This window comes from Spea bombifrons, chromosome 6 (assembly GCF_027358695.1).
Source record: "Spea bombifrons isolate aSpeBom1 chromosome 6, aSpeBom1.2.pri, whole genome shotgun sequence".
Lineage (NCBI taxonomy): Eukaryota > Metazoa > Chordata > Amphibia > Anura > Pelobatidae > Spea > Spea bombifrons.
In genome coordinates, this window is record NC_071092.1 from 6,099,125 (window position 1) to 6,123,411 (window position 24,287).

General features: G+C 46.7%; 1 protein-coding gene and 3 non-coding genes across 4 annotated transcripts; all 4 read left to right on the forward strand.

Annotated features, from left to right (window-relative positions):
• The first annotated feature begins 2,344 nt into the window (after positions 1 to 2,344).
• Positions 2,345 to 24,271, forward strand: QARS1 (glutaminyl-tRNA synthetase 1). The gene is made up of 24 exons (XM_053469224.1): positions 2,345 to 2,496; positions 7,572 to 7,719; positions 8,127 to 8,236; positions 8,496 to 8,571; positions 8,892 to 8,956; positions 9,216 to 9,269; positions 9,953 to 10,007; positions 16,267 to 16,338; positions 16,639 to 16,724; positions 17,026 to 17,112; positions 17,412 to 17,511; positions 18,391 to 18,469; positions 19,312 to 19,420; positions 19,545 to 19,675; positions 20,166 to 20,258; positions 20,339 to 20,476; positions 20,765 to 20,852; positions 21,176 to 21,319; positions 21,444 to 21,548; positions 21,654 to 21,746; positions 22,243 to 22,370; positions 22,784 to 22,850; positions 23,260 to 23,385; positions 23,973 to 24,271. The coding sequence occupies exons 1-24, from the start codon at positions 2,383 to 2,385 to the stop codon at positions 24,021 to 24,023; spliced, it is 2,319 nt and encodes a 772-aa protein (XP_053325199.1). The 5' UTR covers positions 2,345 to 2,382; the 3' UTR covers positions 24,024 to 24,271.
• On the forward strand, positions 17,987 to 18,121 carry LOC128501072 (small nucleolar RNA SNORA14). The gene has a single exon (XR_008355011.1). It is a non-coding gene; the product is annotated as a small nucleolar RNA SNORA14 (small nucleolar RNA).
• On the forward strand, positions 18,839 to 18,974 carry LOC128501071 (small nucleolar RNA SNORA14). Its single transcript, XR_008355010.1, has one exon. It is a non-coding gene; the product is annotated as a small nucleolar RNA SNORA14 (small nucleolar RNA).
• Positions 19,894 to 20,030, forward strand: LOC128501073 (small nucleolar RNA SNORA14). The gene has a single exon (XR_008355012.1). It is a non-coding gene; the product is annotated as a small nucleolar RNA SNORA14 (small nucleolar RNA).
• Positions 24,272 to 24,287: the final 16 nt, after the last annotated feature.

Here is a 24,287-nt window from a genome sequence, read left to right on the forward strand (position 1 = left end):
GCGCTGGGGGGTTATATTACTGTATACAGCGCTGGGGGGTTATATTACTGTATACAGCGCTGGGAGGTTATATTACTGTATACAGTGCTGGGGGATTATATTACTGTATACAGCACTGGGGGTTATATTACTGTATACAGCGCTGGGGTTATATTACTGTATACAGCGCTGGGAGGTTATATTACTGTATACAGCGCTGGGGGTTATATTACTGTATACAGCGCTGGGGGTTATTACTGTATACAGCGCTGGGGGTTATATTACTGTATACAGCGCTGGGAGGTTATATTACTGTATACAGCGCTGGGGGATTATATCACTGTATACAACGATGGGGGTTATATTACTGTATACAGCGCTGGGGGGGTTATTACTGTATACAGCGCTGGGGGGTTATTACTGTGTACAGCACTGGGGGTTATATCACTGTATACAGCGCTGGGGGTTTTATTACTGTATACAGCGCTGGGGGGGTTATTACTGTATACAGCGCTGGGGAGTTATATTACTGTATACAGCGCTGGGGGTTATATTACTGTATACAGCGCTGGGGGGGTTATTACTGTGTACAGCGCTGGGGGGTTATATTACTGTATACAGTGCTGGGGGTTATTACTGTATACAGCGCTGGGGGTTATTACTGTATACAGTGCTGGGGTTATTACTGTATACAGCGCTGGGGGTTTTCACTGAATGCAGTTCTGGGGGTTATTACTGTATACAGTGCTGGGGTTTATATCACTGTATACAGCAAAATTTATGCTCGTTATGGTTGAAGTCCTCGCTGCTCACGTGCGTTATTCTGATTTTCTGTATCTGGGGTATGACCCTGGAAGTGATTTCATTCTGTAAAATAAGAGAATACCCTAATCTAGAATGACTTATTTCTGGATGGAAAAGTCCCGGGGAACCCATGCAGGACGGGGCAGCGGGACGGCGTTGCGTTCCGTGCTGTTGATGTTTTGGGCAGTGATGCGTGTGTTCTGGAGATGCCGTTCCTGGTCGTTCTGGTTCTAAGAATTGTTTTCTGCTGGTTAATTATTGATATTAAAAGCTCAGGTGATGATTCCACACTTTTTTTGTTTGGTTAAATTATGTAAAAGAGATGGTTGTCTGTTCCATCCTCAAAAGCGCCGGCAGCCCGTCACCCACAGAGCAACTAAGGAAAAAAAAACACAGAGCAACCACGTAAAATGTATTTTTCATACTGATTCGTGGCGCCCCAACCCCCCCCCCCCGCTTTGTAAAGTTGCCCCTTTAGCTTCTGACCCATCACACGGTATCAGAAACGTCTAGTGGTTTCATAATGTCTATTAACCCAAAATTGCGGGGTGGAAAAAGTCCCAGGGGGATGTTTCAAGATGGTGGCCAAGCAGTCTCACTTCCCCCTCACCCACCCAATAGATTGTAAGCTCACAAGACCAGCACCCTCTTCTCCTTCTGTACCAGTATATCTTGATGTATGTTAATGTTATAAGCAATTTGAAATTGTCTTTGTGAAATATTTTCACTGCCCCCCCCATTTCAACAGCGCTACAGAATCTGCTGGCGCCACACGGCCTTCCATGATGTTTGCCCTCTGATATGTACGGTTTTGGCGTTCTTACGTTTTCGATTTTTAGCACTGTAATGTACCCGCGTTCTGCTATAAACTGATAAATCTGCTGAAAAAGTGCCAGGCGCCTGAATTATCTTCTGAAAAATGAAGTTTTAGCAGGGCGCGGCAGCGATGACGAGGTGGTTCCGGCACTTTAAGGCCCCCGGCCGCAGGTTACTTTATTAAGCGATTTCTAATAAGTATATTAATGTATTTAGATGAACATGCTTGCGTTCCATGTTTATCCCTCTAATGTATGTCACGTCTGCAATGTATGCACTGACCGGTACCCAAAATATAGTTATTAGTTACACCATTAATTTAAAGAAGCATTTTCTGCTCTTTATATAAGCATTATCATGATGGAGCCTGTATGATCAGTGTCAAAACCCAAAGACTGCCTTTGTAAATCTGTGACAGTGTGCAGCTATAAGTTATTGCGTCATAAATAATATTTATACAGCTAGTAATTAGGCCTGTGTATGGCAGCTACAGGTTACTATAAAACCGGCTGCAGAATGTCCTTATCACCCCTCTTCCTGTCACTCAGCAGGAGGCTCACACCCACGTGTACGAAGCTGGGCGCTGACTGATGCAATCCAGGATCCGCCCACTGGACCATAGTTCTATTACATGATTGGCTTAATAGTGTCCTCTGGGCGTCATGGGATGCTACCATTGGCTAACGCTGTACGCTAGCTTTAATGTGATAGGCGAAACGTTGACTTCCGTGTTCTGCCCATGGTTGGCCGCTTTCCGCTCTCCCTCTTTCTCCCGGTTCCAATATGGCGGATGAATCGGTTTCTCTTTTCACGGCTATCGGACTAAGTGAACAGAAAGCTCGAGAAACGTTAAAGAATGAAGCTCTTAGCCAAACACTTCGGGAAGCCATCCTCCAGGTACTGAGACCGGGGCGCTCACCGGGAGATTGTAGGAACGGGCCTATCTCTACTCCCCCCCTCCGCACTATGTGGTGGCCACTGAGTTCCCTGCACCCCCTGTCCTTAGTCTTTGGGGGGCCCTGAGCTCCCTGCACCCCCTGTCCCTAGTCTTTGGGGGTCCCTGAGCTCCCTGCACCCCCTGCCCTTAGTCTTTGGGGGCCCTGAGCTCCCTGCACCCCCTGTCCTTAGTCTTTGGGGGGGCCCTGAGCTCCCTGCACCCCCTGTCCTTAGTCTTTGGGGGGGCCCTGAGCTCCCTGCACCCCCTGTCCTTAGTCTTTGGGGGGGCCCTGAGCTCCCTGCACCCCCTGTCTTTAGTCTTTGGGGGGGGGCACTGACCTCCCTGCACTCCCTGTCCTTAGCCTTTGGGGGGGGGGCACTGACCTCCCTGCACCCCCTGTCCTTCAAGGACAATTTATATCATTTGTTTCTTTAAAAAGCGCCAACATATTCCGCAGAGCAGTATATGCAGTCTGCATTTGCTGAAATGTGATTGGTTCTTTTTAAAGCACAACCTGCGGGTCGGGGGATCCTAGAAACGCAGGAACCTCTCGGAACCTGATCCGGGGCGACCTCCGGTTTATCTGGGGTCTATCGATCATTCATTTCCCCGCATAGGCTGTTTTATCAAATGTAGAAGCCTAGAAACGTGTTTCTGTTCTACATAGAACCCGCCAGCAGATCGGCCCCATTCGGCCCCCGTCTAGTCGCCCGTTTCTCCAGCTGTAAAGCCTGAAACCTTAATCAGTCGTTGGTCTCGTCTTAGATTCAGGAGCCGTATGTCTATCCCATGCATGTTTAAATCCCCTTACTGTGCTAGCCTCTACCACTTCTGCTGAGAGGCTGTTCCACTCATCTACCACCCTCTTGCATGTAATCAACCAAAGAAATGTATATAACTTTTTGAAAAAAGTAACAAGTCGACTTTATTGTTGCTTGTGCCGCGGATCACATTTTGACGCATCCCCTCGTTTGAACTCGTTTCCCGTCCGTTCTACTCGTAGAATTTTTTCATCTTTATTTTTTATGACTTTTTATTGTTTTTTTATTACTGCATTAGCCGCATCCTGTAATGATCAATAATTATGATCTTCTTTCAGGCCGGTCAAACCGGGACACGACGACTAAAACTCTTTCTGTGCCAATGCACCTTTTTACTTTCTGAACATTGGACTAATTGTCACTTAAAGCAGCCAGTGGCAGGAAAGCAGTAGGATGCACGGGGGGGGGGGCACGGAGGGTCTCATTAGGCTGGAGCACACGCGTGTGCGCTGGCATGTGGTGCCGTGTGTCTCAATGACTCAATGGGCCGGTAACAAGGTAAATCTCTGATGTCCCGGACCGGACCATTTACACTATGGGGGGGCTTTGCGGAGTCAGCACAACCTCCATGGGATGCAAGACGCAGAGCGCTGGGGTATGATGTCATATATCAATGTGAGGACAGCGGCCGCGGAGGGGGGGCTGACCTGGGTAAGTGCTAGGGCAGCACCCGAGATAACTACACCATTGGATATGGGGGGATTCTGGAGAATTATGCTTTTGCAAGGGGGGGCATCACAAAAGTTTAAAGGGACAGCTCAGATATCGTGGGTTGGATGGCTGGAGCGTCCCTTTAAACTCTATTCTGTAACGTTTGCTTAAAAACGGGTGCAGAACGTACGCGTTGGATACCGAGCCGTGTCCCCGGCGTACGTGTCCCGTTTATATACGAGGATGATGGGAGTGGGACATCTACAGCATATAACGATTACATAAGAGCTACTCTCACCAGAAACCCAGTATCCTCCCCAAAACGCTCGTTCTGTAGGTTTCGCCAGATTAGCGAATGTTCTGCGGAACCGGTTTCACTTAACGAGGGGTGAGTGACGCTCCTTATTTCCGCCCCGGCTTATACGCACAAAGAACTTAATTATCGCCTGCGTCGCTGGGATGCGAGGTAAACGCACGCGTCGGGATTAGCGCCCATTCATCGCCTCGCGGACCCGTTCCCTCCTCGGCTTTTATCTGCTTGTTGTTTTTGATACTTCGTAGACGTTTGTTTCGTACCCAGTGGTGTTTTTGAACTTGAAGCGGTTTGTTGGCTGTCGAGCCGGCCGCAGAATCACTAGAATCCCGTTTAATGGTTTGCAGGCGGCAGCGCTTTCAAGGGTGCGCATGCACGTGGCTCTATAGAGGCAGGGTCCGGGGTGCGCATGCACGTGGCTCTATAGAGGCAGGGTCCGGGGTGCGCATGCACGTGGCTCTATAGAGGCAGGGTCCGGGATCGAGCCAGTGGTACGACAGGCTAACGAATCTGAAGATGGTTTCGCTCGCAAACACTCTGCAGAGCGTTTCAGCCGTCGCGTCACTAATGAGTTGAGTTTTAGGAGACAGATAAAGCCGTGTAGCGCAGCTTCTATTAATTGCAGCAAATCCAGAAAGTCCCCGACTTTCATACATAACTCCAAGACAACGGGTTTTTAGTGTACGGTCTACTGGTACGGGATTTAACGTCTGACCCCAAACGGGAGCGGAGATCTCCTTATCATACTGTCTGAGGGGAAATAGTAGAAAAGCTCAGTCTTAACTACCCAGCCTGACGCTCTGACTAATAAGTCTATGGAGTCACAGACATCATTAGCATTGCCATAAGCCAGGAAAGTCACCCAAAATATCACATGCCTGACAACAATGGCGGCCTCCGGGTCTGCACAAGGGAGTTTATATCACTGTATATAGCCTTGGGAGGGGGCGGGGTTATATCTCTGTATATAGCCTTGGGAGGGGGCGGGGTTATATCTCTGTATACAGCCTGGGGGGGGCGAGATTATATCTCTGTATATAGCCTTGGGAGGGGGCGGGGTTATATCTCTGTATACAGCCTGGGGGCGAGATTATATCTCTGTATATAACCTTAGGAGGGGCGGGGTTATATCTCTGTATATAGCCTTGGGAGGGGGTGGGGTTATATCTCTGTATATAGCCTTGAGAGGGGGTGGGGTTATATCTCTGTATATAGCCTTGAGAGGGGGCGGGGTTATATTGCTGTATATAGCCTTGGGAGGGGGCGGGGTTATATCTCTGTATATAGCCTTGGCAGGGGGCGGGGTTATATCTCTGTATACAGCCCTGGGAGGGGGCAGGTTTATATCTCTGTATACACCCCTGGGAGGGGGCGGGGTTATATCTCTGTATATAGCCTTGGGAGGGGGCGGGTTTTTATCTCTGTATACATCCTGGGGGGGTGAGATTATATCGCTGTATATAGCCTTGGGAGGGGGCAGGGTTATATCTCTGTATACAGCCCTGGGAGGGGGCAGGGTTATATCTCTATACACAGCCCTGGGAGGGGGTGGGGTTATATCTCTGTATACAGCCTTGGGAGGGGGCGGGGTTATATCTCTGTATACAGTGGTTGGGGTAATGCTAAGCAAAAAAAATATTGTTTCCGTGGAATGTCCCGTTTTAATGTTCATGATTTACTAGCCATCGGTTAATTTGTGTCCTTGTAGGGACTGGGCTTTGAAATCGGTGAGAGTTGGCTCCTGCATGCTGGGTGTCCTTTCACTATCTGGAGTTCTTTCCGTATTGTTGGAGCCCAATTTAGGCTTTCTTATTGCGCTGACTGTCGGCTGCCCCGGCTGGGGCATTCAATCACCGGCACATAACCAGAGACTTCCAATGACGTAAGAAGCAAATGGCAAACTATTCATAACTTGTCGGGGAGAGAAGCTCCGGTTACAGCCCCCCCTCGAGGATTTAACCCTGTCCGCGCTGGCGGATATATAATAACTTTCTGACATCGTCTCACGTTGCGATATGATCTCCAGAACGTATCGCCTACAAATTAAACGTCTTGTTTTAGTTAAATGAGTTTAAATTGTAAAATTCCAGGTAGAATATTGAATAATACGACGCCGGCTCTGATCACCCCCTATGATTATTTCCAGATAAATTGGAACAAAATGGAATGTGGAATATCTTCTTTTACAATAATAAATATGGTTGCCATTCCAACTATATTACATGGAGACCTTTATGTGCAATTGGTGCGAAGGTGCAAATCTGATTGGACGATTGTGATCGCTCTTCCCGTCCAATCCATGGAGTATTAGAGATCTTTTGGGTTTTTGATGGCTTCTTGATTTATTTTGTTGCGTTTGAGGGAAACGAGGGGTTACCGGATCTCATGAATAGTTGAAATGTTCTTAACATATAGAGACCTTGTTCCATTTGCAACAAAAAAATAGTTTCAAAAAGCAAATTGAATTTATTATTTACTGAATAAGCTATACTTTTTATTTCAAGCAGGATACATTTCATGTTCCCAGTGTAACAAAATAATTTAACATTTGTAAAACTATTCCATCTGCATTATTTAAAAAAAAATTCAGAAACTTTCCATTTTTTTACGGAAAAAAACCTGTTTGGTGTCTTTTTGTTTTTTTCCATGGCTTCAAAATTTCCAGAAATTTCACAGGCATTTCTAAAACTGCTTATTAAATGTAAACTAATTCCAGTCCCCCCACCGTATGTGCCGACTGCGATATAACCACAGATTGTAATGCCTGACAGCGATCCAGCGTTTAAAGCGATAGTCCCACCAAGCCAACATATTCTCATCTCCATACAAATGCTTATTTTTAATGGCGAAACCCGCTGCTGGTTGGCATGGCTTGGCGCTCGTGTAGCAATAGCACCCCCAAGTGGCTGAATCCATGCCTCTGCGAGGTTAAAATTCTATTTCTGTGTTTATTTTTTTTCTTTTTGTAATAAAAGTATAAAAAATACTTTTATTACGATTTTTTTTTTATTTCTCAATGAATGAAATGATCAAAAAAAGGTAATTTTACATAATGTGCAAATGATTTTCCAATAAAGCAATTTAAACTGGATATTTTAGAACCCTACACCAAAGTTCTGCCCGTATAATATAGAGATCGTTTTTACTGCGCAGCGGCAGCGCTATAAGCACTGTTTAATACTGACCCATTTATTAGTGTTTTTTCCAACAGATAGAGAATAACTACAGTTTTTTTTTTTTTTTTTGGCAGACCCAGGCCGTTTCCGGCCCTTCCGTTGACAAAGTGACAGGCACCCTGCTCTACAGCGTGTCATCTCGGCTGAAGGATACAAAGAGGCTGAGCTTTCTGGTTGGATATATCGCCAATAAGAAGATTAACACAGACCTGCAGCTCAACGGTAATTCCTCCTCGTCGGCCCTTCGACGGGGATCTGTCAGCACCATTAAAATGAATACAGTATCTATACTGATGGTTTGTTTCTATCGTGTTATATACATTAATATTACATCAGTTATAGAACACCATAGGTCGATATACCAACCCTTAGAAGGCTTGCTGCAGATGTGTATAAAGTCTGCTTTGTAATGGAATTCAGTAAATACTCTCTGGGTAGAACACGGGGATCATCGCTGACGTAAAACATTTAAGAGAGAGTCAAAACACTTGGCTATGCTTTCTGAACGGCCCCTCCGAGCGTCTCTTGCCTGTGTATTTCTTAGTTAAATCCGTGAGATTTTTGGGGGTATTTTCGTGGTTATTGTCCAATTCTCCTAGAGCTCCTAATTCTCCGATGACTGTTTCCAGCTGCTCTTGATTACGTGAAGGCCCATCCTGTGGACCCCATCGATGTTGCCGATTTTGAAAAAGAATGTGGCGTTGGGGTAATTGTGACCCCGGAGCAAATTGAAGAGGCTGTGAGTATTTTAATGCTTATCTTGCTATTCCGTTCCTGGCCACTAGTAGCCGCCACTACTCCTGAATGCCAGGTTAAGGTGTAATAGCCTGCGTCGGCTTCTTCTAAGGTGACCCCAGCACTGAAAGAATAGGAAAAAAGGCATATAGTATGGTTGCCGTAGTGACTGCAGGGTGTTTGTGAATTATCATGCTTATCTTAAATGTTAACTCATCTCTGCGCACCTTCACTTCTATGCAACGATTCCCATGTCCTTCCAGGTGGAAGCTGTGATCCAGAAATGTAAAGCCCAGCTGCTGGAGGAGCGATATCGCTTTAACATGGGATTGCTAATGGGTAAGCAATGGGTTCTAGTGCCCTTTCAGTAAGGACCAAGTACTAATCCTACAGTGAACGGCCAGGAGCCTCCCCCTCTGTTGCTGCCTTGGTATGGTCCATGGTGAGCCATGGACGTTTGTCTGTTATGGAGTGTAACCCACCATGCGTTCGTGTTACAAGGCTCGGTGCGATATATGAGTGACCTGCAGCTTCTAAATAAATACAATGATCTACACATGGCCCACACTATTTTAATTCTTTTGCATTGAATCCCCCATAATGTTCCCGTTCCTTCTCGTTTCTCCACTAAACGTGCTGTATGTGTCTTACTTTCAAAGGTGAAGCAAGAAATAAACTGAAGTGGGCCGACGGGAAGATTATCAAGAACGAAGTAGATATGCAGGTGACTGGACCATTCATTCTGTGTTTGTATGTGATCAGGTTGAAGAACTACTTAAGTCCATCAAGTTCAACTCGTCTACTGATCTTTCCTGCTATTGTTCCAAAAGAAGGCAAAAATTCCTGCCAATTAAGCATTTTTTTCATATTTTACCTTGGGGGGGTCAGCGTATTTTAATGACGTATTTTAATGCTGGAGGGATTCGTGATCAGGGAGCTCATCTCATGGAGTCTGAGATAACCTTTGCTTGTTTTTCACTCAGGTTTTACACTTACTTGGCCCCAAGACAGAAGCCGATCTAGAAAAGAAACCCAAGGTATTTGTGCGTTTGTTCCCTCTGGCAGAACGAGTGACGTCTGCTTCGTGACCTGTCGGCGGACCTTTTGTCCGTTGTATGCGCACGTCCAGTAATTGGACATTCTTACCTGGAGACGGACAGTCTGTTACTTTCAAAGGGTCGCGTCCCCTTTAAGAAACAAAACTGTGTGTTGACCAGTAGTGCATCAAAACAAGACACAAATGCATATTTCTCGACATGCATCTGACCTAATTGGGTGAAAGTCTTGGAATCGCTAATTATTGTTCCGTTGGGGTTTATGAGTTTGTAGAAGGGCTTTGCAGATTTCAACAAACCCATTATGTGAATAGACTTTAAACGGACAGGATCTCTTTACGACTGCTGCAAAATGCTCATCCCGGCCCTCCCATGCAGAGCGGTTTAATGACCGTAGGACCGATGTCATCAAGCAAGGTAGCAAATCAGATGAGGAATGGCCCCTGTAGCAATACGCCTGCCCTGCGTACCGTGCCTTTACGTGTAATTAACCCTTTTAACAATTGCATTCTGTGAATTGACTGCCTGGATAATTTAGGGAATTGATTTTTGTTATTTGCACTAAAACTTTGTTATTTTTACCGTTTTTGAATCCCGAAATCGTGTATCTATAATCCTAACAGGCAGGGTACTTTGGTCATATCTCTGTGATTTGGACTTTTTAGGTTGCGAAGCAGAAAGTACCAGAAACCGAGAAAAAAGCTGAAGTGACTGTGAACGGTGAGTGCTTTTTGTGCTTTCTTGTTGTTCGATGTTTTGTTTTTCGTGTTTACGCCGACCTGCGGCGTGCGTTCTCCGACCTGCTCACATCAGCCGCGTATCTGACGTGCCTGAAAAGAAGTCTGTGGCAACCGCAGAACCAGCCCTTCAGATACTACTTTCTGTCCTCACGAGAAGCAAAAAACAAATAAACCTGGCATGTACGTACGGAAATTATATATATTTATATATTATATATATAATAAATATAAAAACACTTAGAATAAAAAATAAATCTGAAATAAACATAAATTGATCTTGTATAAGGGAGCCAACGTGTAGGAGTTCCAAAATATATCTCTGTTATGGAACTTGGCTTATATTTAGACGTTTTGGGCTGGCGCTGCCATTTGTTTTTTTATTATTTGTTGCTGCGGATCTATAACCGTATACACGTCAGCGTACAATGTCCGAATAACAAACGCAGACATCTTTAGGTGCCAGTCTGTCTTTCTTAGTTGCCAGGAAGGAGCCGCGGCCGCGCGCTTCTTCATAAAATAGCGAAACGTGTTAGGGTGCGGCGCGGATTTATATTATTCTCCGTCTCTAACGTTAAAGGGGGGCGGCCGCCAACTTCTAGCATTCCAAAATCGAAAGTTAATATGGCAGCCCCCGTGGTATACGCATACGGGGGGTTCCTAATGTACATATTTGTTTCGGTCTTTAAACGTGGGTGCGTTTGGTACATTGAACCATAAAATGTGGGATTTAAAAAAAAAAAAGTGACGAATCCCCTTTTAAATGGAATTTATGTACTTTTCACATAAAATGGAGGTTCTATTTAATCAGTCAATCTGGCGGCGGAGCTGTGAATTGGGGTCACCCCCGCGTGTTTACTTGTTAAAGTCGCGCAGGCTCCTCTTTGCGGCGGTTATAGTTAAAAATAAAAAGCACGAGCGGCTTGGAGAAAGCCGATGAATTCTCGGAATAACGTGTCTGATGAGGTGTTAACGCAGACGACGAGGGTCGGCAGTCCTGTGACGGCGGTAACACGCGGCTGCCATTAGCCTTTTATTTTGGAAGCTTCTGGCAATAAACGACTGTTCGGCTCACAACCATCCAATTTCTTTTTTTTTAACCCCTTTGCCGCTGAAACGGTGGCAGCAGCCGAGGGGTTAATAATCCCCCCACCACCACCACCGCTCCTTCTAATTCTTCTGTCGGCGGCGTCGGGGGGAAAAAAAAAAGTGTTTATCTAGCAATTAGAACGGAGCTGTTAACAGAATGTCCCATTTTCCACGGAGCCTTCTGTGGTCTGCGCGGAGTCTGAAGATCTTTCTCTTGAGGTTCTAGAAGGTGACATTAAGACGCCGCGTTCCGCCAGCTGGGAGCGTTCCCTGCGCGGAAAAAAAAGACTGCCTTATTGATTCAGAGTTTTTCTTTTTTTCCCACTTTTTTTAATAATTTTACAGCGAGGCGCTGCCTTCTGGTATAAACGGCTAATTGTGCTAATTTTGGGGGATTTACCATTGTGTTTCAGGCATTCATTTTTAGGGGTCTGCTATCTGGTTGGACCCCTGACAGCCACGTGGAGTATTTGAGGGACCCCTGGCCTGCCTACGAACCCCCCCCCCCCCGAGTTATACTTGATTATCGCACGTGCTCTGCCGCGGTAGTCATTGGATAATATGGAAGCCGGGAGTCTGGGCTCCAGGGTTTGTAGCGCCCCTAGGGAGCTAGAAACACGGGACTTCAGATAAGACCCCAACCTTAATCAGCCGTGTGTCTCTGGCGCCCCCTCCTGGTTATATACCGCCTATATCATACCATTGGCCCTGCTGGACAGCCCCTTGCGCACAGCCACCAAAAAGCAAAGAGGTGCCAAGCTCTTACCGAGCCGCCGTTTATCGCATAAGATCCCAAATGAGAAGTCATTTTATTAAACCTCCTATCAGACAGTTAACGTTTCGGCTTTCATATAAGATCCCGCGAGCCGAGGTTCCTGACTTAGTAGCCCCGGCGGAGTTTCGCGTGATTAGCGGCGCTTAACGGAAGCAAACGAGTAGCTGCCGGTAACGTTACGGTGCGCTTTGTGGCCTTTAACCCGTTGACTGCCGTTGGGTTATAAGTGGAGGAGACGTAATCTGCACCAGATGCCGCGTGTTAAACCCCAGCTGGTGGGGGGGGGCGGATGTTATTACAGATGTAGGTTTCAGTTTTTTTCTTTTGTATTCCGCTAACAAACCTCCATTCCGTACAAACCGGGGCAGAAAAAAAATTACTCTTGGGGACATAGAATAGAATTTTTATTTCGTGTGCGGGAGAGTGTGTGTGTGTACGGTATGTATGTATAGATAGATAGACAGATATATATATATATATATGTGTGTGTGTTACCAGCAGTGCTGAGTGGCTGTGGAGTGTGAATTTGAGCCGGTAACAATGCTCTTGGCCGATCCTCCTTAAAACCTCCCCTCTACCAATTTAAATTCCTGGTGGCGTTTTGAGCCGAAGCGTCTGGCCTCCTCTCTCTCCGAAACGCGATCGGCTGCACATTTTCTAGGAACTGGGAGAAAGGAGATGATTGAGCCGGGGCTGAGCGGTGTGGGGGGGGACCGGGGGGGGCAGATCTGCGCCGACGGTCAGTTTTCTATACGGCTCTGTTGGCTTTCTTGGAAAGGCTCAGCCAAAACCCAAACATTGTCAGTTCTGAGAAGTTGCAGATCGGCGGAGCGGGTGGAAGACACACAAAGCTCTGTCTGTCCGGCCGACGCCGAAATCACCCGCAGCCCCTGCTTTCTGGGACCAGCCTTACCTGCAGCGAGACGTCATCGCAAAACACACGTGCCTGCGCAAATAGGACACTTGGATAAATCGGGGGAGCATTGAAATGCTGTGTGTATTAAAAATAAATAAATAAGTGTGTGTGTGTGTGTGTGTGTATACATCATAAATAGGGAGAGATGAAATAACAGGTTCTTAGTTTTTAGCCCCGAGCGCACGCATTTTGGGGGGCGTCACAGCGGGGGCTGGTATTTAAGAAGAGAAATCGTTCTATCCGAGCAGACTCGTGTTACTGGGGGACTGGATATATTGTTATCTGGTATTGGAGGGGTTAATGCCTCTCTAAGGTTCAGGTGATATAAACGTGATTGAGCTGGGGGGGGCTTGTGACCTTATCATCTAAGCGCTGAACAGAGTATTAAACGCACCCAGAGATCTAGAACCAATTGCTCCCTTTTTCTGATGACTTGTGTGTCCCCGTATGCAAATTAATTTCACATCGATGCAGTTAATTTGCATTTGCGTTCAGTGGACTATTCCACAAAACAGGCGAGGCTGTCCCAAACCGGTAATATAGTCACTACATGTCCAGTGGGGGTTCCTTGCCGCTCTGGGGGTCCACGACGTGCAGACCCCCCTATTGCCCATTCGTCAGATCTCATAACTTCCTCCCCAGATTCCAGTGCTTTAAGTCTTCCTTCTCCTCTTATCTCTCCATCTGCCGACCTCCTGCTTTCCTGTTTTTGCCGTCATGGGTTTTATTCTGTTTTTCTCGAGACCACAATTCCCATCATCCACAGGGATATTTGCCCCCCTCTCGTGAGACGGTCGTGGCTGTGCGTGCGCTTTGCTTGCTGCGTGTATTCATGGAATCCATGCGCGATGCGTAGTAGCCCGGCGGTGCGTCTGGCGGGGAGAGACAGACGCCGCGAGCTGTACAGAAAGAATTGCCGCTGTGTAGAGCGCACAAGCCCCGGATTGTTCTTTCTTAATTGTGCTGCGGGGGGGGGGGGGCTCCGTAGCCGCCAGTGTGTTTTTGTAGGCTAATGGCCGGCCCTCAGGATGACTGCCCGGCCCCCGTGTTTGAAACGCTTGTTGTGGGATGCATGCTCCAAAATGTTATTCCAAACCTTGGGCCGTTTACATGAGAGAATCCCGGGATAGGAAGCCTTTTGTATTCAGCGACGTGACCCCCAAACCGCTTTACAGCACAAACCCGAGGAGATCGGCTGCCGTCGCTGCGATGAGGACTCTGAAGTCTTCTTTTCAGTTAAAAAATATACAAACTGGACAAAGAGAACTGTTTCACTCCTCTTCTGTCCGGCTCCTCCAGTCTGGCGGCTTTTCGCAGATCACAATGGAGTCTATTCACTAAAGCAGGTATCTCCGGCTGTTGCAGGACTGCATCTCCCATGAGGAGCCTTCTGCTAAGAGGCTGGCTGAGGATCATGGGAGATGTAGTCCTGCAGCAGCTGGAGGGCCGCACCAAAGGGAGAGTTGTGGTTTTCACTGTTCGGTACGAAGCGCGACCGCTGGCAGCTTTCTCCAGCAGGGAAGGTTGAGCCGGCCCTGCATGATGCATAATACAATGTGCAAGAAGAAATCTCGCTGATTTAATTATACATTATACGGGGCCAGCCAAACTCTCGTGCTGGCTCTCCCTTTAATGACGTGAATAAGCCTCGGCGTGCGAGACCCCCGCTTCCCATCCGGACCCTGGAGGGTTACAGCCCTCCTCGCTAGCGTGTAGCCAGGCAATGTGCGTCAGTAAGCAATGTGTTCTGTATTATCACGAAGAACAGCTGTCTCTTCACCGTTTGAGAACTCTAGCCCCCCCGGGTTAAACCCCCCCCTGCGAACGACCAAAGACATGAAAGGGTGATAAAGCCGTAATGAACTGCATCTGCGATTCGTATTCTAATGCCGTGCAGCGGTATATACTCCAGAACCAGGCATCCGTTGGACCGTTCACGCCGTACATCGGACAGGGCCTTATAATAAAAACGTGGACTGTTTGTGTTGGATGGGAGGGACATTTCTAGTGATCAGGGGGGTGTATTTCACAAACGAGAGGGTGGTAGATAAGTGGAACGGCCTCCTGGCAGAAGTGGTAGAGGATAATACAGTGAGGGGATTAAACATGCATGGGATAGACATACGGCTCCTGAATCTAAGACGAGACCAACGACTGATTAAGGTCTGAGTCGTTACAGCAGGAGAAATGGGCGGACTGGACGGGGGGCCGAATGGGGCCGATCTGTATGGATGAATGCGACCGCAGGCGGTCTCGATAAGCGCTGAATATGGTTTTGGTTCTTATTGTTTATTTGCCACGAAGCGACACAATTAGCGTTTAAATGTATATTTGCAAATAATACTCAGAACGCAGCGCTTATTCCGGGCCGGGCCCCCTGCGTGCGGCGTTTGGATTCTGCCTGCGGGAAGATGAGTTGCATTAAGTTTTCAAAATAAAACGCCGGAGCGATGCTTGGTGAAACAAACGGTTTAGAAGCTTCCCGTGCAAACGCCTCGGCGCTCCGGCTGAGCGATGACGGAACCCGCATGATCCGCGGGAGATTCCTAGAAGTCTGGAGGGAAGATTAGAGTCCCTTTTCCTGGAAAATCAGCTTAAAAGGATAAATAGGAGGAATGATGGATTAAGACCTCTGGCTAAATAGCACCACCTAGTGGCAGCACACCAGACCTACACGTATCACACGCCAACATGCGCTGCTGCTCAAAGGTTTGGGGTCCCTCAGCTGTTTCCATGGAAAACAAGGAGTTTTCTAACCATCAATTAGCCTTTTAAACTTAAACGTGGTAAAGGGCCATTGGAACACAGGAGTGATGGGAGTGATAAAGGGCCATTGGAGCACAAGAGTGATGGGAGTGATAAAGGGCCATTGGAACTCAGGAGTGATGGGAGTGATAAAGGGCCATTGGAACACAGTAGTGATGGGAGTGATAAAGGGCCATTGGAGCACAAGAGTGATGGGAGTGATAAAGGGCCATTGGAACTCAGGAGTGATGGGAGTGATAAAGGGCCTTTGGAACACAGGGGTGATGGGAGTGATAAAGAGCCATTGGAACACAGGGGTGATGGGAGTGATAAAGGGCCATTGGAACACAGTAGTGATGGGAGTGATAAAGGGCCATTGGAGCACAAGAGTCATGGGAGTGATAAAGGGCCATTGGAACTCAGGAGTGATGGGAGTGATAAAGGGCCTCTGTGCGCCTATGAAGAGATTCCATTAAAAATCAGCCGTTTCCAGCTACAATAGTCATTTACAACATTAACCCCGTCTGCGCTGGATTTCTGATCCATTTTGTGTCGCTTGGCTCATGGGTTGACACATTAGGCAAGTTTGGTTTTTTGAGCAAGCAATCGCACACATTATCCATCGCAAGCAATTAAAATGCATGTTTTTATTTGGTTGTATACTCTGTAATCTCACTTTGTGTTGTGTATTTGATTTTCTTTTTTTGTTTTTTTTAGATGATGTAAAGTTAGAATCCAAATCTTTGATGGAGCAGCTAAGAGGAGAGGCCTTGAAATTCCATAAACCAGGTACGGGGAGGAAACACTTGTTTGTTTATTTTCTTATGGATCTGTTGAAAGCCCTTACCCTCCCCAGAAATAAATCTTTAATCATGTTTAAAGTTCGCCCCGTGCATATTTTTTTTGCTGGGAACACTTAAATGTCATGTGAAACAAAAGCAGGCATTGACAGGCTGTTGCCATAGTCACTGCATTTCTGTAAAGGGTACACGGCTGCAAAATACCATCTTTTTTAAACCTTACAGAGATACATTCAGCCATCTGGGGATTCTGTCATCACGTCACCGATTAACCCTATTCCTTCCGCAGGTGAAAATTATAAGACCGAGGGATACGTTGTGACCCCGAACACCATGCAGCTACTTAAGAAGCACCTGGAGATCACGGGGGGACAGGTAGGGGCGTCCATGGTGTCAATGCGTGTCGTACGCTGGAATGGAAAAGGCAACCCGTTGTCCTTTAAGGGGTTAAATAATAGGATGAATTGCTGCAGACCATTTCATTAAACCAAAGCGTTTCATATACACAGCCCAACATACCTCGTTTTGGACCTGTTTTGTAGATACGCGGGGGGCCCAGTCAGGACAAGACTTTGTGTCCAAAGGAACCCAAAATGTAGCCCCTCGCCCCCCCCCCCCGATATCCTCCGGCTCCGTAGTGTTTTGTAGATAATAACCAAATGCTTTGTGTTTCCAGGTGAGAACTCGCTTTCCCCCGGAGCCAAACGGCATTCTGCACATCGGCCACGCCAAAGCCATTAACTTCAACTTTGGTTACGCCAAGGTAAGGATTTCTTGTAAACGCACCAAAAATGAACCCCTAGAAGACCGTCCATCGGCAGTGAGCCAATAAACGCGATTTACAAACTTGCTTGTCCTGTAATGTCCCCTAATAAAGACCACGCTTGGATAATTCCTTTAAAAAATACAATAATTATAATAAGCCAATGGGCTCGTCCACGGAGCTTTAACTTTCATAGATTGCTTACCCTGCTTTTTGTGACACCAGAGCTGGGTGAAAAAGTGCAATTTACTTCCCGCACGTCTAATAGCAGGACGCTACGCTCTGATATCTCTTGGCAGGCAAACAACGGCATCTGCTTTTTGCGGTACGACGACACCAACCCGGAGAAGGAGGAAGAGAAGTATTTCACCGCCATCAAGGACATGGTCGAGTGGCTGGGTATGCTGCTTAATCTAACGAGAAGCCTCAAAAAAACAATACGGGGGGTTTCAGGACCACCTTGTTGGGTACAAATGTGGCTCTTTTGTAGCCCAAGTGACTTTGAGGCCTATGTTGGCACCAAGCAGTCTCTCCTCTCGTCAATAAAGCGCCAAGCTTTGAAATCTATAGCATGGGTGGGCTATATGTGGGCTGGTCGTCCCTTTTGTAGCCGTCGCTAAATCACTAAAGCTGGAAGTCCCAGCCGCTGTGAGCTTATTCTGGGACTTTGTGTCAAACATCCTCAATAATAAAACGGCTAATCCCCCAACTCTTTACTCTTTACAGTCAACTCTTTAAGTTACTTGTATTTAGAGCGTAAGTACAAGTTACTGTTATGTGATCATCTTTGCTAATTGCCTATTTTTGTCCCCAAAAACGTGTCGGTCCTGTCTACTCTGACGGTTTCTCCCATTGTTAAGTTATTTTTTTTAACGGGCATTTCTGAAACCCCTCGGACTCTTTTCTGCAGTAGATTCCGAGACAAGAAGAGATGCCAGATCGAACCCGTGAGATTTCCAAAGAGCGGAGACTGTCGGTACCGCCGCTCTATTTCACATCTCGCACATCTTCCGTTTTCTTGTAAAATCGAGACCCAGGAAGAAGTGTTTTTGAAAAAGACTCGGAGTCAGCGCTGCGATTGTCCTTTTGGGGTCCTCTACGGCTTTTCGTTGCCTTTTTATGCCATAGATATGAGCGGGTCTTGATTAAGAACCCTTAAGGGAGCTGGAGATGTCTTCCCGCGTATGATTTATGTGCCGGGAAGCCGATATCCGTATTGAAATAACTTTTCTATATTCTTGGGGGGGTTAATTTAAACTTTTTTCTCTGCCGTCACAGGATACAAGCCTTTCGCGGTGACGCACGCCTCTGATAACTTCGACCAGCTGTACGAGTGGGCCGTGGAGCTCATTAAAAGGTGAAAAGTCCTCTTGTGGTATAGAGAAATCTGAGCCTCGCGGGACGGCATGAGGTTCTTAGGGAATGTCGGTTGTGTTTAACGGGGTTAAGGGATTACTAATGCCCCAAAATAAGTTTGCTCGTCATCTTCTCTCCGTCCCAAACATGACATGGGGAGTCTGACGTGGTTCGGTAAGCCCCTAAAACAGCTAATCACCCCCCCAACTCTTTACAGTTTATAACTTTAATAGTTAGAGCGTAAGTACAAGTAACTGTTATGTGATCATCTTTGCTAATTGCCTATTTTTGCCCCGAAAAACGTGCCGGTCCTGTCTACTCTGACGGTTTCTCCCATTGTTAAGTTATTTTTATTACTTTTTTTTTTAACGGGCATTTCTGAAACCCCTCGGACTCTTTTCTGCAGTAGATTCCGAGACAAGAAGAGATGCCAGAGCGAACCCGTGAGATTTCCAAAGAGCGGAGACTGTCAGCACCCGCCGCTCTATTTCACATCTCGCACATCTTTAGTTTTTTGTAAAATTGAGACCCAGGAGGAAGTATTTTTGAAAAAGACTCAGAGTTCCGGATATTGCTGCTACGCTGCGATTGTCCTTTTGTGGTCTTTTAGGACTTTTCGCTGCCTTTTTATGCCACAGACATGAGCAGGACTTGAATAAGAACGCTTAAGGAAGGAATATAGTTTGCTTCTGTAAGCCCCTGACCCTGTATCTCGCAGCTTTGACTCAGAGGCTCATCTTTGCGATGTGAAGCCGGTAGTGAGTGAGGATAAACTCCCGTAATGGGGTCTATAATACAGAAATGAGACGTGCCTGATTTAACCCGTTGCTTGGCTTGTTCCAGGGGTCATGCCTACGTGTGTCATCAGAAAGTGGAAGAAATTAAAGGTCACAACCCACCACCTTCTCCATGGAGGGATCGGCCGATTGAAGAATCCTTAAATCTGTTTGAGGCAAGATTCCTATTTCTTGGCTATACGGTCCCTAAGCTTCTAGCGACCAAGCTGTAGAAAGCCTGTCCCCGACCCCTGGACACCCCGATTCCCACCCCTGCTGATCTCGGCATATTCTCTACAGGGAATGAAAAAGGGCAAGTTTGCGGAGGGCGAGGTCACCCTGAGGATGAAGTTGGTTATGGAAGACGGGAAGATGGATCCAGTTGCGTATCGGATCAAATATACCCCTCACCATCGCTCTGGAGACAAATGGTAGGTACTCGAGTCACATCACCAATGGCTGATTCACCTGGAGCTTTAGTTACCGTGGCTGGAGTCCGATATAGTCCAGAAAATAAAACGTCAGCCGGTCCCTCTTGTTCTGCGTAACTTGGTGCCGTTTTTTCCTGCGGGCATTTAGTATCAACCCATCGGCTAAACGGCTTCCTACAGCCTGCGAGATATTTAATGTCTGGCTCATCATTTCTTTTCGGCATTTCTGAAACCCCTCGGAATCCTCCTTTCATAGATTCCGAGACAAGAAGAGATGCCAGAGCAAAGTGTCTGAGATTTCCAAAGAGCAGAGACTTCCCGCGCCTTCTGTTCTATTTCACGTCTCGCACAGACTTTTGGGGTTTTGGGGTGTTTGCTATACTAATATTATTCCTGTTAGTTGCGTTTGGCAATAAATGAGTCAGATCTCTGTATAAAGTGTGCTTTTCGGGATTCTCCTCTCCACCCGGTGATTCCCATCTCTTTGCAGGTGTATATACCCCACCTATGACTATACCCACTGCCTGTGTGATTCGATTGAGCACATTACGCATTCTTTGTGCACCAAGGAGTTCCAGGCCAGGTGAGAATAACGTAACGCTGTAGGATGGGGGGGGCATTTCTTACGTTGCCTTTGTTACGGGGACACGTTTGTCTCCGCAGGCGGTCGTCGTATTTCTGGCTCTGCAATGCGCTCGATGTTTACTGCCCCGTGCAGTGGGAATACGGACGCCTGAACCTGCACTATACGGTGGTGTCAAAGCGGAAGATCATCAAGCTGGTGGAAACGGGGGCTGTCAGGTGCGGCAAGATAAAAGGAGACCGTTCTCGTTAATGGGAACACGACTGATCACACAAACAAACAAACATAAATAATATATATATATATATTCAGAAACACAGAACTTCTTATAACTCAAGCTGGGGTATGCACTCGGTTTTTGGCCAATCTAGAAGACTACGGTGTCTCTTACAATCCACAGAAGCTCAATATGTGATGGGCTTTGTCTATGCATTCATGTTCTTCTTGTTCGGCATCAAGAATGCACGTCTGCCAGGCGGTTTAATAATGATGTTCTTCTACTTTAGGGACTGGGACGACCCTCGCCTTTTCACGTTAACTGCTCTGAGACGGAGAGGATTTCCACCTGAAGCCATAAACAACTTCTGCGCGAGGGTAAGAACTTCACTCGGGTGTCTGACTTCTTATAACGAGTCTGACCAACGCCGTGTAACGCTTTAGGCTGAAAGCTTTCCGGAATCCACGTTACGATAGTTTTGCAAAGTGTGGCGAATGGTTTTGAATCTCTGAAACCCCTCCGGGGTTGGTCCGTGTAGCTGCAGAGACAAGAAGCGGTGCTAGAAAGGGCCAGTGGGTTTCCAGAGTGCCGGGGCTCTAAGTAACTGTGATCAGTAAGCTCACACATTCCCCAATACGCACCTTATGAGGACTTTGCTCACACAAATGGCTTTTACTAATGCCTGTCTGCCTGCTCGTAGGTTGGGGTGACGGTCGCCCAGACTACAATGGAGCCGCACTTGCTGGAGGCTTGTGTCCGAGAGGTACTAAATGAAAAAGCCCCCCGAATCATGGCTGTCTTGGAACCTCTGAAGGTCACCATAACCAATTTCCCCGCGGAAAAGGTGAGTTTCCCCATAAGGTACAGAGCTGGTTTAATGTCGTGCCCCCCTCTGGTTAAAAAAGAAAGTAAAGCCATGTGTGGACTTTGGTGGTCGTTAAACCCAGACTTTCTATGTATCCCGACAGGCAATCAACGTCTCTGTACCAAATTTCCCAGCAGATGAATCGAAAGGATTCCACACGGTTCCGTTCTCTTCCACTCTGTATATTGAGCAAACCGACTTCAGAGAGGTGAGCGTTTCGGATGCCGATGATCGACCTATTTAGACATGCAGCGCCCCCCCCGCGACCTGTTTATTTTAAATGAAGACCCGTGAACAATAACTGTATCCGTAGGCGATGGAGAAAGGATACAAGCGCCTCACCCCGGATCAGCCTGTCGGTCTTCGCCATGCTGGGTACGTCATCTCCGTGCAGAACATCGTGAAGGTAAGACTGTCCTATTTAATAGCATCTGCTAACCGGCACGGAGGAGCGTTTCTAGGTCATTACTGAGAGCCGAAACTAGAACACAAAGTCCTTAGTATCTGGTGTGGCGCAAGTTTTTATAGTTTTTATTATTAACCTGTTAAAACCCTCATGGTGTTCCAAGCCGTCATTAAAAATGTTGCCCAAAAACCTATCGTGAGGTCATGGAACGTCTTGAAGAAAGCGGCGGTGTGATCAGCAGCCAAGTATAGTAAAAAAAAAAAAAAAAAAGTTATCCAGCAGCGCTGTGAACGATGCAGGGGATCGCCTTCCATGCCCCCCCATATTGGAAGTCTTCCATTATGAATGGAGCATCGCCTTCTCTGCTCTTGGTGCTAGATGTATATTGGTGTCTACTCCAGCTACCCCCTACCGTCCGTTGAAGACTGTGGTTAGATATGTCGCATGCTTGCTCTTTGGCCTCTGTCACGCATGTCTGCACTTTTCTTTGCCGTAGGACCAAAGCGGTAACGTTGTGGAGCTGGAAGTCACTTGCACGAAATCCGAGGCTGCAGAGAAGCCCAAAGCCTTTATACACTGGGTCTCCGACCCCCTGCGGTGTGAAGTGCGTCTGTACGATAGACTGTGAGTATCCGCCGCGCAACCGCAGACTACGACTACGACCCTGTCCTGAGTGTCGCTCAGCTCTCCCAGACTCCTCGTGGCATTCGCAACACGCATGAGAGCTACGTGACAGCATGGTATAGAGTCTGCAGAAATATTCATCTCGTGGCTACGCTGCTCCTGTTTGTTGCCCCCTATCAGCCCATCACACGACTCGTCTGCTTCCTTTCTTAAAACCACTGTCTTTTGAGTTTATAAAGACAGTAAAATCCTAATAAATTCCTTTTAATTTACTCCGGCATCTATTTTAATTATAGAACTGATTCACCAGAATTCGTTGTGCCGTTTTGCAGCTCCGTAGTATGAAAAGTATGACCTTTAAAATATTTCTTAGAAGCCTCCTACCCTGATAACACAAACGTGTCTCGTTCCAGATTCCTTCACAAAAGCCCAGAGGATCCCTCTGAAGTACCTGGAGGATTTCTAAGTGATTTGAACCCTGTAAGTTATTATATTCCCCTATGTCCTGAGAACTTGTGTTCTATAGAATTAGTAAACATGTCAGTAAGGCTAGATAGATATGAACGTTGGGACGGTGTATAATATATATATATCTATATCTATATATCTCAGATAAAGCCCTGTTGGGACGGTGTATAGTGTGTGTGTGTGTGTGTGTGTGTGTGTATATATATATATATATATATATATATATCTATCGGATAAAGGTCTTCTTGTCTGGTGAATAAACCCAATACCCTGATAAATCGCAACAACTTTATGCCCTGACAAGGGCCAATCTTGGTTAGTTTCTTCTGCACGAGTCGGCCCCGTATAACGCAAAGTTCACGCCTCTCTGTAAAGGGACTCCAGAACCCACGTTTTTAATTCTCATTTTGTTTTCCCGTAGAATTCCATGACGACGATCCCGAATGCCTTTGTGGATCAATCTGTGAAGAACGCGACCGTCTTCGATAAATTCCAGTTTGAGAGAATCGGCTATTTCTCTGTAGATCCAGACAGCACTCAGGACAAGGTCAGCGTGTTCTCTGCTTCTTCCGCTTTGTGGCCCCGTAGGTTCGCGGCTCGACGGCCTTCAGAAGCTGAGATTTCAGATCCGTTCTCGGTCTCCGTTAGTTTAATGCGGACAAAGTGTCTTGGACTGTAGATTCTAATCTCATGCTAATCCTTTCATGGGAAATAATTTAAGATTTTCCGTGGTAATGAAAGGTCAGACTTTTATATCAAATTGGGAAAGTGTGCAGCACGATTCCAATTCCTTAAAGCCGCAGACTCGTCTGTTACTCGCTGATCCCAACTGACTTTTGCAGATGGGGTTGAGCTGGATGTGCGGTGTCAGTCTGGTTCTCTTGATCTCAGAATAGTATGATGGCACGAGTCTTAAATGAAGATTATATTGTTTATTGGGCAAACGTAGAAAAAGGCGTGAAGCTGCATTAGCTTTCAAACCTCATAGGTCTCTTCTTCAGATAGTGGTCTCTGAGGTCCCGAATGCCAATTCTCCTTCGCCAGTCCCTACAGTGAAGTTGTTTTTATTAGGGACTTTTGGATAGTCCTGGTTCTTGCTGTTTACTTAAACCTGGCCTGTGTTTTGTTTTACAGATTGTATTCAACAGGACCGTGACGTTGAAGGAAGACCCGGGGAAGGTGTGAAGAAAACCAGAGCCACCTCCCCGTCTGCCCCGTCACCTCGGGGGCAGCTAAGACTTGTTGCCCTTGAGTGCCAGAGAGAGAGACGCACACCCCTCTGGCACTAAAAGTATTAAATCAGAAGTACGCAAAAGACGCTTCATGGAAACCCAAAATCAGCCGCTTGCCTTAAACCCCAAAAAAGGGCTTGTTTGAGAACGTCATTTTTCTCTTGCGTTCAATGGAAAATAATAAACGATGCATTTATTTAATCCGATCGCTTTCGCT